At 36.5% G+C, this 13,999-nt stretch overlaps 1 protein-coding gene across 4 annotated transcripts in view; it reads left to right on the top strand.

Moving 5' to 3' along the window:
- Kiaa1109 (KIAA1109 ortholog) overlaps nucleotides 1-13,999 on the top strand; it is a 150,657-nt gene that overhangs the window by 134,587 nt on the left and 2,071 nt on the right. For all 4 annotated transcript variants that reach the window (XM_013022153.1, XM_013022156.1, XM_013022155.1 and 1 more), the window contains 11 exons: nucleotides 571-708; nucleotides 1,710-1,967; nucleotides 2,855-3,005; nucleotides 3,484-3,641; nucleotides 3,774-3,966; nucleotides 4,148-4,365; nucleotides 7,199-7,450; nucleotides 8,241-8,444; nucleotides 9,833-10,027; nucleotides 10,383-10,517; nucleotides 12,407-12,572. In XM_013022153.1, the coding sequence (XP_012877607.1) occupies nucleotides 571-708; nucleotides 1,710-1,967; nucleotides 2,855-3,005; nucleotides 3,484-3,641; nucleotides 3,774-3,966; nucleotides 4,148-4,365; nucleotides 7,199-7,450; nucleotides 8,241-8,444; nucleotides 9,833-10,027; nucleotides 10,383-10,517; nucleotides 12,407-12,572 (2,068 nt within the window). The remainder of the gene's footprint in view (nucleotides 1-570; nucleotides 709-1,709; nucleotides 1,968-2,854; nucleotides 3,006-3,483; nucleotides 3,642-3,773; nucleotides 3,967-4,147; nucleotides 4,366-7,198; nucleotides 7,451-8,240; nucleotides 8,445-9,832; nucleotides 10,028-10,382; nucleotides 10,518-12,406; nucleotides 12,573-13,999) is intronic.

Below are 13,999 nucleotides of genomic sequence, written 5' to 3'. Positions count from 1 at the left end.
AGTGAAGTAAGCCAAGCCCAAAGAAACATAGGTCCCTTATTTGCAATATCTAGTATATGTATGAGTCAAGCAGAAAAGGTCAGATAAGGTAATGTTAGGAAAATGAACCCTAAGATATGTATTTAAATGTTTTTTTTCTTTCATGCATTTGTTTCTAAAGAATTTATAAGATTATTTCTTTGTTGCTTTGTATGTCCCTCCCCCACAGTATAACCCCTGCTTTCACTGTATTTGATGTCAGTATAATTTGTGGAGGGGAAGGGGAAAAACAAGTCGTTTAAATAAGGATACAGGTGGACCCGTTGCAACAATGAGAAGTACAAGTTGTCATGTCAAAAAGGAACTTTACAACTTTGGTTGGGGGGGGGAGGAGGATTGGATAGAGGGGAGGGGGGAAGCTGGGAAGGGATGGGAAAGGTAAACAGAGGAGGAAGCTACAATCCTTGATAAGAAATGTGTACTCACTATCTTGCCCATGTAATTGTAACCCCTCTGTACAGTATTTTCACAATAAAAAAATAAATAAATAAAATCTGTTCTAAATTCTAACAATTTTTTTTTCTGTATCAGCTGTTTGTGATATAGGGTCTGCCTCCTTTAAGTATGATATGCGCCGACTGAGTGAAATTCTGGCATTTCCAAGAGCTTGGTACAGGAGAAGTATTGCAAGACGTCTGTTTCTTGGAGATCAAACTATAAATTTGCCAAGTAAGCTTGTTACTTAATTATAATTAGATTGCTTCTAATTTTGATTGAATAGTTTCATTTTTTTTTTTTGTCAGTCATGGGGCTTGAAGTCTGGGCCTGGGCACTGTCCCTCAGCTCTAGAACTCAAGGCAAGCACTCTACCACTTAGCCACAGTGCCACTAATAGTTTCAGATCCACGATTGAGAACACAAACTTTGGCTTACAAGTATACTGTGTAATTCATTTACTCATTCCAAAAAATGTCTAGAATTTCTCTAGTATGCCAACCACTGGGCATCTATCACAGAAACTCGCAGACAAACATCCTCTTGGAGATTAAATTCTAGCTGGTATCTTATTCCATAATGATTACTTCATAATCATTGTAAAAACTGTAAGTGCAAATATATAATTTAACCATCCAACTTAACCATGATTTAAACACAGAAAAAAAAATGTTGACATGCTACTATTGTTGCCTTCATTTGATAAAAGTATCTTGTTTTTATATATTGTTGTGCTCACGGGAGAGTTGTGGAAGGAAGACTACAGTTATCCTGATAACAGCAAAAAATTAGAGATCCTAGGCTGGGTGCCAGTGGCTCACACCTATAATTTTAGTTACCCAGGAGACTAAGACCTAGAATTACAGTTGAAAGCCAGCCTAGGCAGAAAAGTCCTTGACACTCCTATCTCTAATGAACCATCAGAAGGATGAGCTGAAGGCCTGGCTCAAGTGGTAGAGCACCAATAATGGTTGAGCAAGTCAGCCAAGCATGAACAAGAGCACAAGGCCCTGAGGTCACACCTTTGGACTGGGTCTAGGATTTGCCTTCTCATGCAGTGTTTGTGAAAATTAAATACTGGAATGTTTGCAAACTGGAAACTACCATAGAGTTGCCAGGTAGATAACTAGAGGGACTATGCAATATGATTAGAAATGTTGTCTACATGAACTGTTTAATCATACAATGATTTTGCCTTGTTAATTCTTTTTTTTTTCTTTTTACTATGGTACTAGCATCTGGTCCAGGGACACCTGATTCCATTGAAGGGGTTAGCCAGCACCTTTCCCCTGAGTCATCAAGGAAAGCTTACTGCAGGACCTGGGAGCAGCCAAGTCAGTCAGCCTCCTTCACTCATATGCCTCAATCACCTAATGTATTCAATGAGCATGTGACAAACAGCACCATGTCCCCAGGGACAGCAGCCCAGAGCCTAAAGTCCCCAGCCTCTGTAAGATCAAGGAGTGTGTCTGATTCTTCAGTTCCTCGAAGAGGTAACAAGCACTCTTGGTTATTAGTAACCCTCCAGTGTCCCCAAGATAATAAACCTTAGTTGCTCTAAGAGTTCTTTCTATACCTCAGTTGTAGGGAGATGCACAGGCAAAGTTTTCTCTATGATAAATTAAGGGGCAAAACAGAAACAATAACCAATAAATACTTCAAAGTACTGCCAGTAGAAGAAATTAAAAGATGGCTAGTAGCTTTGCAAAGGGATGGAAAGAAGAATTATAATTTGTCTGTATGCCTATGAATCACGGTTACTTTCAGAAATAAACCTACAGTGTTATGAACTAGGTATCTTGATAGTGAAAAAGTTAACTTTTATTCATTCATTTTAATTTCTTCATCTAATCAATATACTTTTTGAACACTTAGGTGAAAGGTTTCACCTTGTGTCTGAAATGTATTAGAATGAATCCTATGGTTTTTGTCAGGAGACAGAGTTCTAAGTATAATGTGTAAATATAGAGTTCATTTGCATACTGAGTACACTGGAGTACAGACACCCTAGTAACATTGCATTGCAAAATTGGGCCTTGCCTTGTTCACTTGACACTGTGATTAAAGAAGACCTAAGGTGAAGAATTACTTGTGTTACTATTATCCCACCCATGCACAACAAAATTTCCTCACAGAAAATGAGGCCACACAGAATTTTCCAAGTTTCTCAAGAAGCAAGGCTGCACCACTTACTAGGCGTTTTATTCAATAGTTATTATTTTAGAGGCTGTATGACAACTATATTAAACATTGGGTTCTTACACAACATTAGGTTCTTCTTTATTTTTACCTTTCAGATTAGAGAAAGAGGGTTGTTTTTGCTTTGTAATAAGCTTGGCATCTATGTGAATAAATGTTTATTTGATTTTCCTGTCTTTAGATTCAATTTCAAAAACATCAACTCCTGTCAACAAGTCAAACAAAGCAGCAAGCCAACAAGGAACTCCCTGGGAAACACTTGTAGTGTTTGCTATCAACTTGAAGCAACTAAATGTTCAAATGAATATGAGTAATGTAATGGGAAATACAACGTAAGCTATTCTAACAAAAAGAAACTATGCTTTTAATATTTGTAATTTTTCTTACATTATAGCAGAGCAGCTCAAAATACTTTCTAAGGATAAAAATATTTGAGACAGTCAAAAATATTGGTAAAAGATAATAGATTGTTTTTAATTCTGAAAAGGGCTTAATTGTAAGGACAATACTCTAATACAAAGAGCATAAAATGTGTTCTAAAAAGAGAAAAATCATAAATAAAAGAAATAATTTTCTACCTCAGAAGAAAGCTTCTCCATTCGTGTTAATATTCACACATCTAAAAAATTATATAAGAAATATTGAGCTGGGCACATGCATGTGTACAGTCCCAGCACTTGGGATACTGAAGAGGGCCATTTGAGCTCAAGAGCTTAAGTGACAGAATATCAGATGTGACCTTTTATTGAAAGAATGTATTCACAACATGGGAAACAATATACCTGATAATTCCTTTTCCTTTTTTTTTAGTTGGACAACTAGTGGATTGAAGAGCCAAGGCCGTCTGTCAGTAGGAAGTAATCGCGATCGAGAGATCAGCATGTCTGTTGGTTTGGGAAGATCACAGTTAGATTCCAAAGGAGGAGTAGTTGGAGGGACCATAGATGTCAATGCGTTGGAGATGGTCGGTATGTGGAACTTTGGTTTACAACTCATGTAGCAGATCCTCAAATGTTACATTAAGATGTTTTTGAAAACTGATTTTGATGAGTCCTTCCTATAGGCATTTCTATGGAAAGTAATTATTGTTTCTACTTTAGCTCATATTTCTGAACATCCAAATCAGCAACCCAGCCACAAAATTCAGATAACCATGGGTTCTACTGAAGCACGTGTTGATTACATGGGCTCAAGTATCCTCATGGGCATCTTCAGTAATGCTGATCTGAAGCTTCAGGATGAGTGGAAAGTAAACCTGTATAATGCACTGGATTCAAGCATGACTGACAAAAGGTATTTTTAAGCTACAACCTTCTGAACATTCTACATGACTCCTATTCACACATCATTTAACATTCAGTGGGGGAAAAAAAGAAGAGTTTATATTATATAGCAAATACAAATGAAAAAGCTGGGTGGGGAAGAAAGTTTTCTTTTTCTTCAATATAATAAAAACTTCTGTTCTATGTTTTAGTGAGATTTTTGTCCATGGAGATCTAAAGTGGGATATTTTCCAAGTAATGATATCAAGATCAACTACACCTGACCTAATAAAAATAGGAATGAAGCTCCAGGAATTCTTCACACAACAGTTTGACACAAGCAAACGAGCTCTGTCTACCTGGGGACCAGTTCCTTATCTTCCACCAAAGACAATGACTAACAACCTAGAGAAAAGTTCACAAGAGCAATGTAAGAATAGAATGAAGTTTTTATATATGCCTCAGCTTTTACTGTATATGTTATATTCTTATAAGATATCAGCTCTTTCCATTATTCAGTGGAGGATGATTTCCCCCCTGCGGTTAGAGGCCATCTGGAGCGTGATCATTTATGTTTCCTCCTCTTGCAACAATCCATCTGCAGCCATATCTGTCCCATGCTCTTCAGTACAGATTATTATGGCATGCCATGTACTGCTTTAAGCATGGACTACAGAGCCAGAACAATTGAGCATGGTTTGTTAGCAATATGACACTAGACAGATTATATTTTCATTTAGTATTGGTAATAACAATATGTTTAGATACAGTTGTAGGTATAAGAGGTCTAGTGGTAGACAGTCCCTACCCTCAGGAAGTATACGTTCTAATGGAAAAGTAACAGACCATAATTTTGTAATTCAATATATAAGATAATTCAGGGTAGAATGAAGTTCTAATTAAAGAAGAAAGCAAAGGAGGGACATAGTGATAATGGGGAAGGAGAGCTATATTAGAGTGATCAGGGAAACCATGTATGAAGTGACATAGAAATGTGAATGAGTGAAAGAACCAAGATAAAATGTAGGGAAAGATACTGGGAATAGGGAACCATAGAGGGTCTAGAGCTTCTATGTAGGAACCAATGTAGCTTAATTAAGACCCATTAAAGTAGCCACTGTGGCCACAGCAAAAAAAGTGATGAGGAAAATAAAGGCTATGAATTCAAAGACCAGATTGCTAATATCTCAAGAAACTGTTGGAGTATTCAACATATTTGATATTATTTTTATTTACCTGTCTTTAAAGCACCCCTCTAGCTACTATATGGAGAGGCAGACTCTAGTCTCTTGAGAAGGAAACTACTGCAGTACTTTTCCATTGCAACAACATTTTCAGTTGCCACTGTGAGGAGTCCATTGCATGAGTGTAGGCAAGACATAATACTTTTCACTAGATGACCGTAGTAAAAGTAGCGAGGAATAGTCAGAATAAAGGTATCTCTTTCATTTTTTTATCATAGAAATCATTGAAAACTAGAAAAGACAAACTAGAAATAAGAACACCACATTCCAGTTGAGTGTGGTGGACATGCCTCTAAATTTTAGCACTCAGGAAGCTGAGGCAGCCTGGGCTATATGCTGTATAGCAAAACCACCTTAATTTAAAATAAATGAATAAATAGGCTGGGGGTAGGGGAGAAGAGAAGAGGAGACAAGGAAGGGAAGGGAAAAGAAAGGGAAGAGAAAAAGGAAAGTGGCCATCCTACTAAAAAATCACTATAATCACCTTAGAGCATTTAATTCCAGATAGTTTTCCAAGTGTCTGTCTGTATCTTGATCTACTTTTAAAATCAGAATATCCTTTTAACTCCTCTGTAACATTCTAGACAATAATCTTTTTTTTTTCTTTTTGTCGGTCGTGGGGCTTGAACTCTGGGCCTGATCGCTGTCCCTCAGCTCTTCAGCTCAAGACTAGCACTCTACCACTTGAGCTACAGCACCACTTCCGGTTTTCTGGTGGTTTATTGGAGATAAGAGTTTCATGGCCTTTCTTGCCCGGGCTGGCTTTGAACCGCAATCCTCAGATCTCAGCCTCCTGAGTAGCTAGGATTACAGGCATGAGCCACCGGCAACTGACAATAATCTCTTAACTTCCCATTTTATCAATTACCTTCTCTGGCTCTCCATGTACAAATTTTCCTAACTATCCTAAAAAATACCCTTTACATCTGGCTTATTCAATCCAGTATATCAAATTCAAGATCAGTTTAAATCTTAGTTTCCTTTCCTTTCTCTTAATTTGCATAGAATTTTTGGGGGGAAGCTTGCCATAGATTCCTTATGGTATTAATTTTGTTGTTTTAGTTCCTGTATTTCCTATCAACAGTGTTGATATCAGGCCTATACAAATTGAAGGGAATTTTGCAAAATGCTTGGCTTAGTTTCTTAAAAAATGTTTTTGTCTTATGAATAATTAAAGTATTAGGAAAATGGAAGTGGTTTTATATTAAACATGCCAGATTAGTTGGATATCAGATGAGAAGTGTGGGAAACATGCAAAAGAGATGTTCTAGAATAAATAGAAAAGGTGTCAATTTTTTTTCTTTTGTGGTATTAGCTCATTGGACTTGCTTGCTTAGTTGACACGCTTCCATGTAAGCCTCACTACCAGCCCCCATTTTACTGGTTATTTTGGAGATGGAATCTCAGAGACTATTTCTGCTTAGGATGTCCTCAAACAACAATCCTCCAGTTCTCATCCTCCTCCATAGCCAAGATAATGGGTGTGAGCCTTCTGCACCCAGCTAAATTGTTTAATTAGTGTATCTCAAACGTGAATGTGCATTTGACACAACTAGAAAATCTTTTTAAAATACAGATCTGATACAATAGGTATGGGATACACTTTTTTTAAAAAAATCTGCATTTCTACCAAGATTGCAGGTTGCTAATGTTGCTGGTCCTTTCCCCTCAGTTTGAGCATCAAGGGTATAGAAAAGTAAAAAGTGTATGAAAAAAAAAATCACTTCTGTTTTTTTTGCAAAGAATGAAGATGAAATGCCTAGCTTATAATTATTGCTATATGGGAATATAAAATTTCATGCAAGTACTTTGTAAATCAGACTATAAATTGATAGTTGTAAATATTAGAAAGGTAAGAGGATTCTTAACTCCACCTTGTCTCTGTTTAATGTTAGCGTGCACTACATATTATTTTCATCCATTACCTGAGTCACTTTCAAGTGTAGAAAGCATCCACTTGCTGCCATCCCCCATGATGTTCTGGGGCAATTGAGGACACGTTTTCTGGTTTTCTTGCAGTACTCGATGCAGCTCATCACCGACACTGGCCTGGAGTGTTGAAAGTGGTGTCAGGATGCCACATATCCTTATTTCAGATTCCACTACCAGAGGATGGAATGCAATTTGGAGGATCAATGAGCTTACATGGAAATCACATGACACTAGCTTGTTTTCATGGTCCAAATTTCCGTTCAAAATCCTGGGCCCTTTTTCATTTAGAAGAACCAAATATTGCCTTTTGGACTGAAGCTCAGAAAATCTGGGAAGATGGTAAATTGATACATTTTCAGCTTTCATTTTCCTATCTTCTGATATGGTTATAAATGATAATTTTCTTTTCCCAAATCTTTTTCATGTTTTACTGGAGAATTTTGGACATAGATCCTTTGATAGCAAGGAATTCACATTCAGTGAGGCAGTATCTATTAAATCTGGAACATGACACAAAAAAAGTGTCAAATATATTTCTAAACTTGACATTTTATGGACTATTTCTTAATTAAATCTTGTGCTGCTATAGCTGATGCCATCATGGTAATAGGTGTTTAATAAGCACTTCTTATAAAAGCATGAAGGAAATGGTATTGTTAGGAAATTCTTTGCCAGTAAAACATGTTGATAAGGCTGTATTTTTTTCCTTTATGGGCAACAGTAAAAACTTTATGCTTTATTTTTCCACTTAGTGGTTCCTTTCATTGTTTTGTTTTTTGTGACCCTGGGCTAGATCATCCTGGCCTGGAACTCTATGTAGTCTATTTATCCTGGTCTTGAATTTATAATTCCCCTAACTTGAGCCTCCTGTGCTAGGATTAGAGGCATGAACCACTGTGCTTGGCAGGCTCAGTGGTTTCTTAATAAAGATAGAAGAAAAAAATGGTTGACACATTTCATCCTACTGGTGATAAAAGCCAAACAACTAAAAAAAATTCTTTGTGTTTTTCCTTTTTCACTTGAATAGTCTTCTTTATCTTGTGTGTAATTTAGCTAAAGGTGCTGCTGTGGGGCAACAACTATGTAAACATAGTTTTCCACTTTAAAAACCATGTTTCTTTTGTTCTAGGTTCCAATGATCACTCTACATATATTGTACAAACACTGGATTTTCATCTGGGTCATAATACCATGGTTACCAAACCATGCGGTGCTCTGGAAAGTCCTATGGCAACGATAACCAAGATAACACGGCGTCGCCATGAAAACCCACCCCATGGAGTAGCAAGCGTGAAAGAATGGTTCAATTACGTTACTGCCACCAGGAATGAAGGTTAAAATTTGATCTGTTGAATTTTTCCATTTTGAATTATTTGATGTGTTTATAATTTAAGTGAAGATAGTTTTCCTGGGTCTTTACATAGCTTTCCTTTTATTTCTCATTCTTTTTAGTTTATTAATCCCATCTTGACACAGTAGTGATTACTGACTACATGATTTCATCATCCTGGTAGTGTATCATTTCATAAACTCAAATGATTTTAAATATAATTGAACATACAATTGTTTTAAAATAATTATGAGTTTGTTATACTAGAAAATGTTTTTAGAAATATTTTGGAAGCTTTTACTAGAGAGATTTTTTTACTTAAATAATTGGAGGTTTGGGAAATTATATACTAAATAACATTACCACAGACTTTTAAGTTCTGTACATTCATAAAAAACTAATATGTCAAGTCATAAACTAAGTAATCTATCAGGTTATAAGATCAAAGATTGCTGATGAGTTTTTTACTTCCTTTCAAAATGAAAAATGTAAATGATTTGAACCCATGGAGAATAGCTACCATGGAGTCCTCTATCCTAAGGGATCAGAGACTTAGGAAAATACTTAAGGAAAAAAAGGATAAATTGGAAGGTTTCATTCATTTTCCAGAGTCTACTAAGATAGGGATTTTAGAGATAGGCATTCTTTTTAACTGGGGTATTCTAGAATTATTACATAATCTATTGCTATTTGTATATCTAGAAAACCATCCATCTTTAGAAGACAGCTAAAATGTTATAGCACAAATGCTGGAAAAATTAGGACTTATATCTAGTTTCAGGAGCCATTATCATATTTAACCCCAAGTTCTACAAGAGGAAAGTGTTAGGCTATGGAGACCTTCAGGTTTAATGAAACTCAAGTTTAGACATGCTTTTAGTTGAGAATAGTGTCAACTCTAAAATTGGAGGAAAAAACAGTACTCTTGGGGTTTATCCAAAATCACATTATAAAGTTATAGTCTTGATAACAGCAATACACACTTGTGTATGTATAGCTTTATTTTTAAAAGTGTGATTCTAGCTGGGCACTGGCTCATGCCTATAATCCTAGCTACTTCTTAGTATATTGATATCTGAGGAAAACAGTTCAAAGCCAGCCTGGGAAGGAAAAGTACATGACAATCTTATCACCAGTTGACCACAAAAAAAAGCAAGAAGTAGAACTAGGCTTAAGTAGGAGAACCTCAGGCCTTGAGGTTAAAGTTTTGGGACTGGCACTTGGGGGCATGTGCACACGCGCGCACGCACACACACACACACACACACACACACACACACACACATACATTCTCCACCTTTGGAAATGATGAAAGCTCAGTTTACTATACTGCTCTGAAAGCCAACAGTGTATCCATGACTACTGGGTTGATTCTGTCTTTGTTTGTGTAGAGCTCAATTTACTTCGTAATGTTGATGCCAACAACACTGAGAACAGTACAACTGTGAAGAATTCTAGTTTATTGAGTGGATTCCGAGGAGGCTCTAGCTATAACCATGAAACAGAGACTATCTTTGCTTTACCAAGGATGCAGCTGGATTTCAAGTCCATTCATGTTCAAGAACCACAAGAACCTTCATTACAAGGTATGTGGAAAAACAAATCTTTAGTTTCGTAAAGTTACGTAGATAATTCTACAGAAATTTCAGACTACTTCTGTTTTCCCCGACAGGTTATTTTGGCATAGTTAATCAAGTTAATTTTGAAAGTCATATTGGCAGATTTTCTTACAAGGTGTATGTCCTCTGGAAAGTTAGACTGTTAGTGCATTTTCCTCCCAAATAAAAGAAGAATTAGAATTCATTTACTGGGCAAAGGAGGAACAAATGGCATCCAGTGATTAATGGCTTAATCATTCTATAAATAGCATATGGGAAGTATTTCCTTGTCTTTGTAAGTAAAAGCATTTATGTGGAATTATGTCTTTATTAATTGTTTCAGATGCCAACTTGAAGCCAAAGGTAGAATGTAGTGTGGTAACAGAGTTCACTGACCACATCTGTGTGACCATGGATGCTGAACTCATTATGTTCCTCCATGATTTAGTGTCGGCTTATCTTAAAGAAAAAGAAAAAGGTGGGTTGCATTTTAGTAATGTTTCAAGCTGCAAAAAAGGCAGTTGTTAGTGCTGTTTCCATGAATCTTAAGCTGTAGTGGCAAACACCAGCCAATAAATAGTGTTACTAGACTTCTGAGTATCCACTAGATACACGGCACTCTTTGTCTAACCATATGTGCTGCTGAGTAATGACATGCATTATGTTACATCTTCAGTTAGAACATGTCTTTTTGTCAAGTTCCAGGAAATTGTTAGAAAATACCGCAAACTTCAGTAAAATGACAATAGAAGCAACTATGTAATAGTTGCATAAGTTACATAATTGGAAAAACTGAAATGAATGAGATAAATCTGTTTGGAATGAAGATAGAGAACATTCTGTTTTTATAAAAAAAAAAAAATTATTTAGACCACAGTAGTGTTTTGATGAGCTAGCTAATATTGGATCACTCTTTTGCTAAGAAACATACAGTAACCCTAATATCTATTTGAAACTGGTCATATATAATATGCTGTAGCTGTTTAAAAGAATGAAGCGGTTTGGAATGTAATTATATAAGCTGCTTTCCAAAATATATAGTCATTTATTCGACACTTATTGTATAATTGTTACTTATATATTTAGTTACATGTATATGAAGATAAATAATAAAACAACAGCTAGGATTCCTTCTCCCTCATCCCCCACCCCAATCATGGGGCTTGAACTCAAGGGCCTGGGTGCTGTCCTTGAGATCTTTTGCTCAAGGCTAGTAGTGCTCTACCACTTTGAGCCACAATACCACTTCCAGTTTTCTGGTGGTTATTTAGAAATAAGATCTCATGGATTTTCCTGTCCCTGCTGATTTGAATGGCCATTCTCCGAGCTCAGCCTCCTGAGTAGCTTGGATTACAGGTGGGAGCCACTGGGTGGGATGCTGGGCACTGGTGGCTCATACCTGCAATTCTAACTACTCAGGAGGCTGAGATCTGAAGACTGCGGTTCAAAGCAAGCCTAGGCAAGGAAGTGAGACTTTATTAGTTTCCAGTTAAACACTAAATAAAGCCAGAAGTGGAGTTGTGGCTCAAGTGGTAGAGCACTAGCCTTAAGCACAAAAGCTCAAGGACAGCACCCAGGCCCTGAGTTCAAGCCTCAGAACTAGTACATGTGTACGCGCGCATGCACATGTGCACACACATAACATACATAAAGTAGTTTGGAAATATGTAATTTGTTCAGCAGTGCTGTAATACTATATCATTTTCTGTGATGAAAAACATAATATTTGTCTTGCAAATACTTAAAGAATAAAGACTAACCAAAAACCTTGAAAGAATTAAGAGGTGGTATATAATATAGACTGAATTGCTTTTTTATTAAGATTCAGGAGAGCAGTGCCAAAACTTTACACTTTCTAAAGAATAAAATGATGATGCTGAAAAGATATATCAGACTGTAGTTGAGGCTTCCGGTAAAAAACTGAAATCATGTCATAGGTAGTCCCATGTATTATGGATCGCTCCCTAAGCATCAAACTATACCAATCACCTGTAATCCTTTGTTTTCCCACTGCCATAACATTTAATGTACAGAAAAACAATTACTGTATAAACGGGAAGATTCTAGTTTCCTTTCTATTCTCTCTATATTTGAAACTGTCTCTCAGATTATATGTAAAACTTTTTTTTTACTGTGGTAATGAGGAATTGAACCCTGGGATCTCATGGATACTAAGCAAGCACTACTAACGCCTCTGTGTACTTCTAAAACATAAATCTCTTAAACTGTCATAAAATGGTTTTGAGAGTTGTTTTTTTTTGGCTTTAATGAAGTAACAGAATGAGAGATATAGCCAATCATTCTGTTCCTATAGTGGTTTAAAACAGACTTATGGTATGGATTTCTAATATATCTTTTTTATTATAGCCATTTTTCCACCTCGGATTCTATCTACTCGACCAGGACAGAAAAGTCCAATTATTCTACATGATGATAACTCCTCTGACAGAGACAGAGAAGATAGCATCACCTATACCACTGTGGATTGGAGAGATTTTATGTGCAACACATGGCATCTAGAACCTACTCTTCGGTAAGTGACAGATAGACATGTTGTACCCATATCCAAAAGGAATACTCAGAAAAAAAACAAATAATGCAGGTTAAATTTGGCTATATTTAGCATGTAGTCACTTGTAACCTCTTTAGCCCAAATGCTATTTCTACATCTGTTTTGATAAATTCGGTGGAAAAAAAGTACAAATAACAGAATACCTCATCACTGATTACCTTTCTACTACATGACATTCTGTCCCTTAGTCACCAAAATATAATTCTCCTTCCACTATTGCTATTGTTTTTTTATTTTAGCAGGTTATTAATTTAGATGTTACTAGTAACTATAGTAAAGAAAAATGAAGTGGAAGTCATACATCATCCTTAAGAAACCATTAAAATTTGACAATGTGACAGAATGCACAACATCACTGTGTCCTTCTGTGTGCATACTACACAATATTAAACCATACTAAAATATTGTATTTAATGCTTTTGGGTACAGGTTCCTTTACTGAGGCATGTTTTTCTATAGTCACAATCCCAATTACATTTTTCTTATCAAAATTTCAAAAGTATTTTGTAACTTTAATTAGAACGGGTGCCACACTTTAGTGGTACTTGCTTTGTGCATTCACACTTGTGATTAGTACTCATGGCCTTCCTCTCTTTTTCCCTTTTCTCTCCCTCATTTGCTTTGTTAATCAAATTATGACTGTATGGATCCTAGACTATTATCCAGAAAAATCCATGATACCTAAACATAAAATTGTACAAAATGTTACAGATTTTATTATTATTCAGATATTTGTACTACAAAATGTAAAAATAAAAATCCCTTATAGAAAGGACTACTATAAAGCAGAGAGGACTTTCTGTGTTAGTAATTTTTAAAAATTTATGTTAACTAAATCAACAATTAGGTAGAGTCTACGATATGACATTCTGTCACTTACCAAAGAGTTTATTAAGAGTTATTACTTCAGCACTGAAGTTTGGAAAAGTCCTAACACAGAAAACTATTTGGGAAGTACATTTGTTGTTGTTGTTGTTGTTGGTTGTGGGGCTTGAACTCTGGGTCTCTTCGCTCTTCAGCTCAAGGCGAGTGCTCTTCCACTTAATCCACAGCACCACTTCCAGTTTTCTAATGGTTTATTGGAGATAAGAGTCTCACAGATGGGCTGGGAAGGTGGCTCAGTGGTAGAGTGCTTGCCTTGCATGCATGAGGCCCTGGGTTCGATTCCTCAGCACCACATAAGCAGAAAAGGCTGGAAGTGGTGCTGTGGCTCAAGTGCTAGTGCCCTAGCCATGAGCTGAAGAACTGAGGGACAGCGCCCAGGCCCAGAGTTCAAGCCCCATGACCCAGGGGAAAAAAAAAACAAGAGTCTCACAGACTTTCCTGCCTAGGCTGGCTTTGAACCATGATCCTCAGATCTCCACCACCTGAGTTGCTAGGATTACAGG

The sequence above is a fragment of the Dipodomys ordii genome, unplaced genomic scaffold, assembly GCF_000151885.1.
Source record: "Dipodomys ordii isolate 6190 unplaced genomic scaffold, Dord_2.0 Scaffold60, whole genome shotgun sequence".
In the NCBI taxonomy this organism is placed as follows: domain Eukaryota; kingdom Metazoa; phylum Chordata; class Mammalia; order Rodentia; family Heteromyidae; genus Dipodomys; species Dipodomys ordii.
Note: the sequence above shows the minus strand (reverse complement) of the source record. Positions and strands in the feature narration are given on the sequence as shown.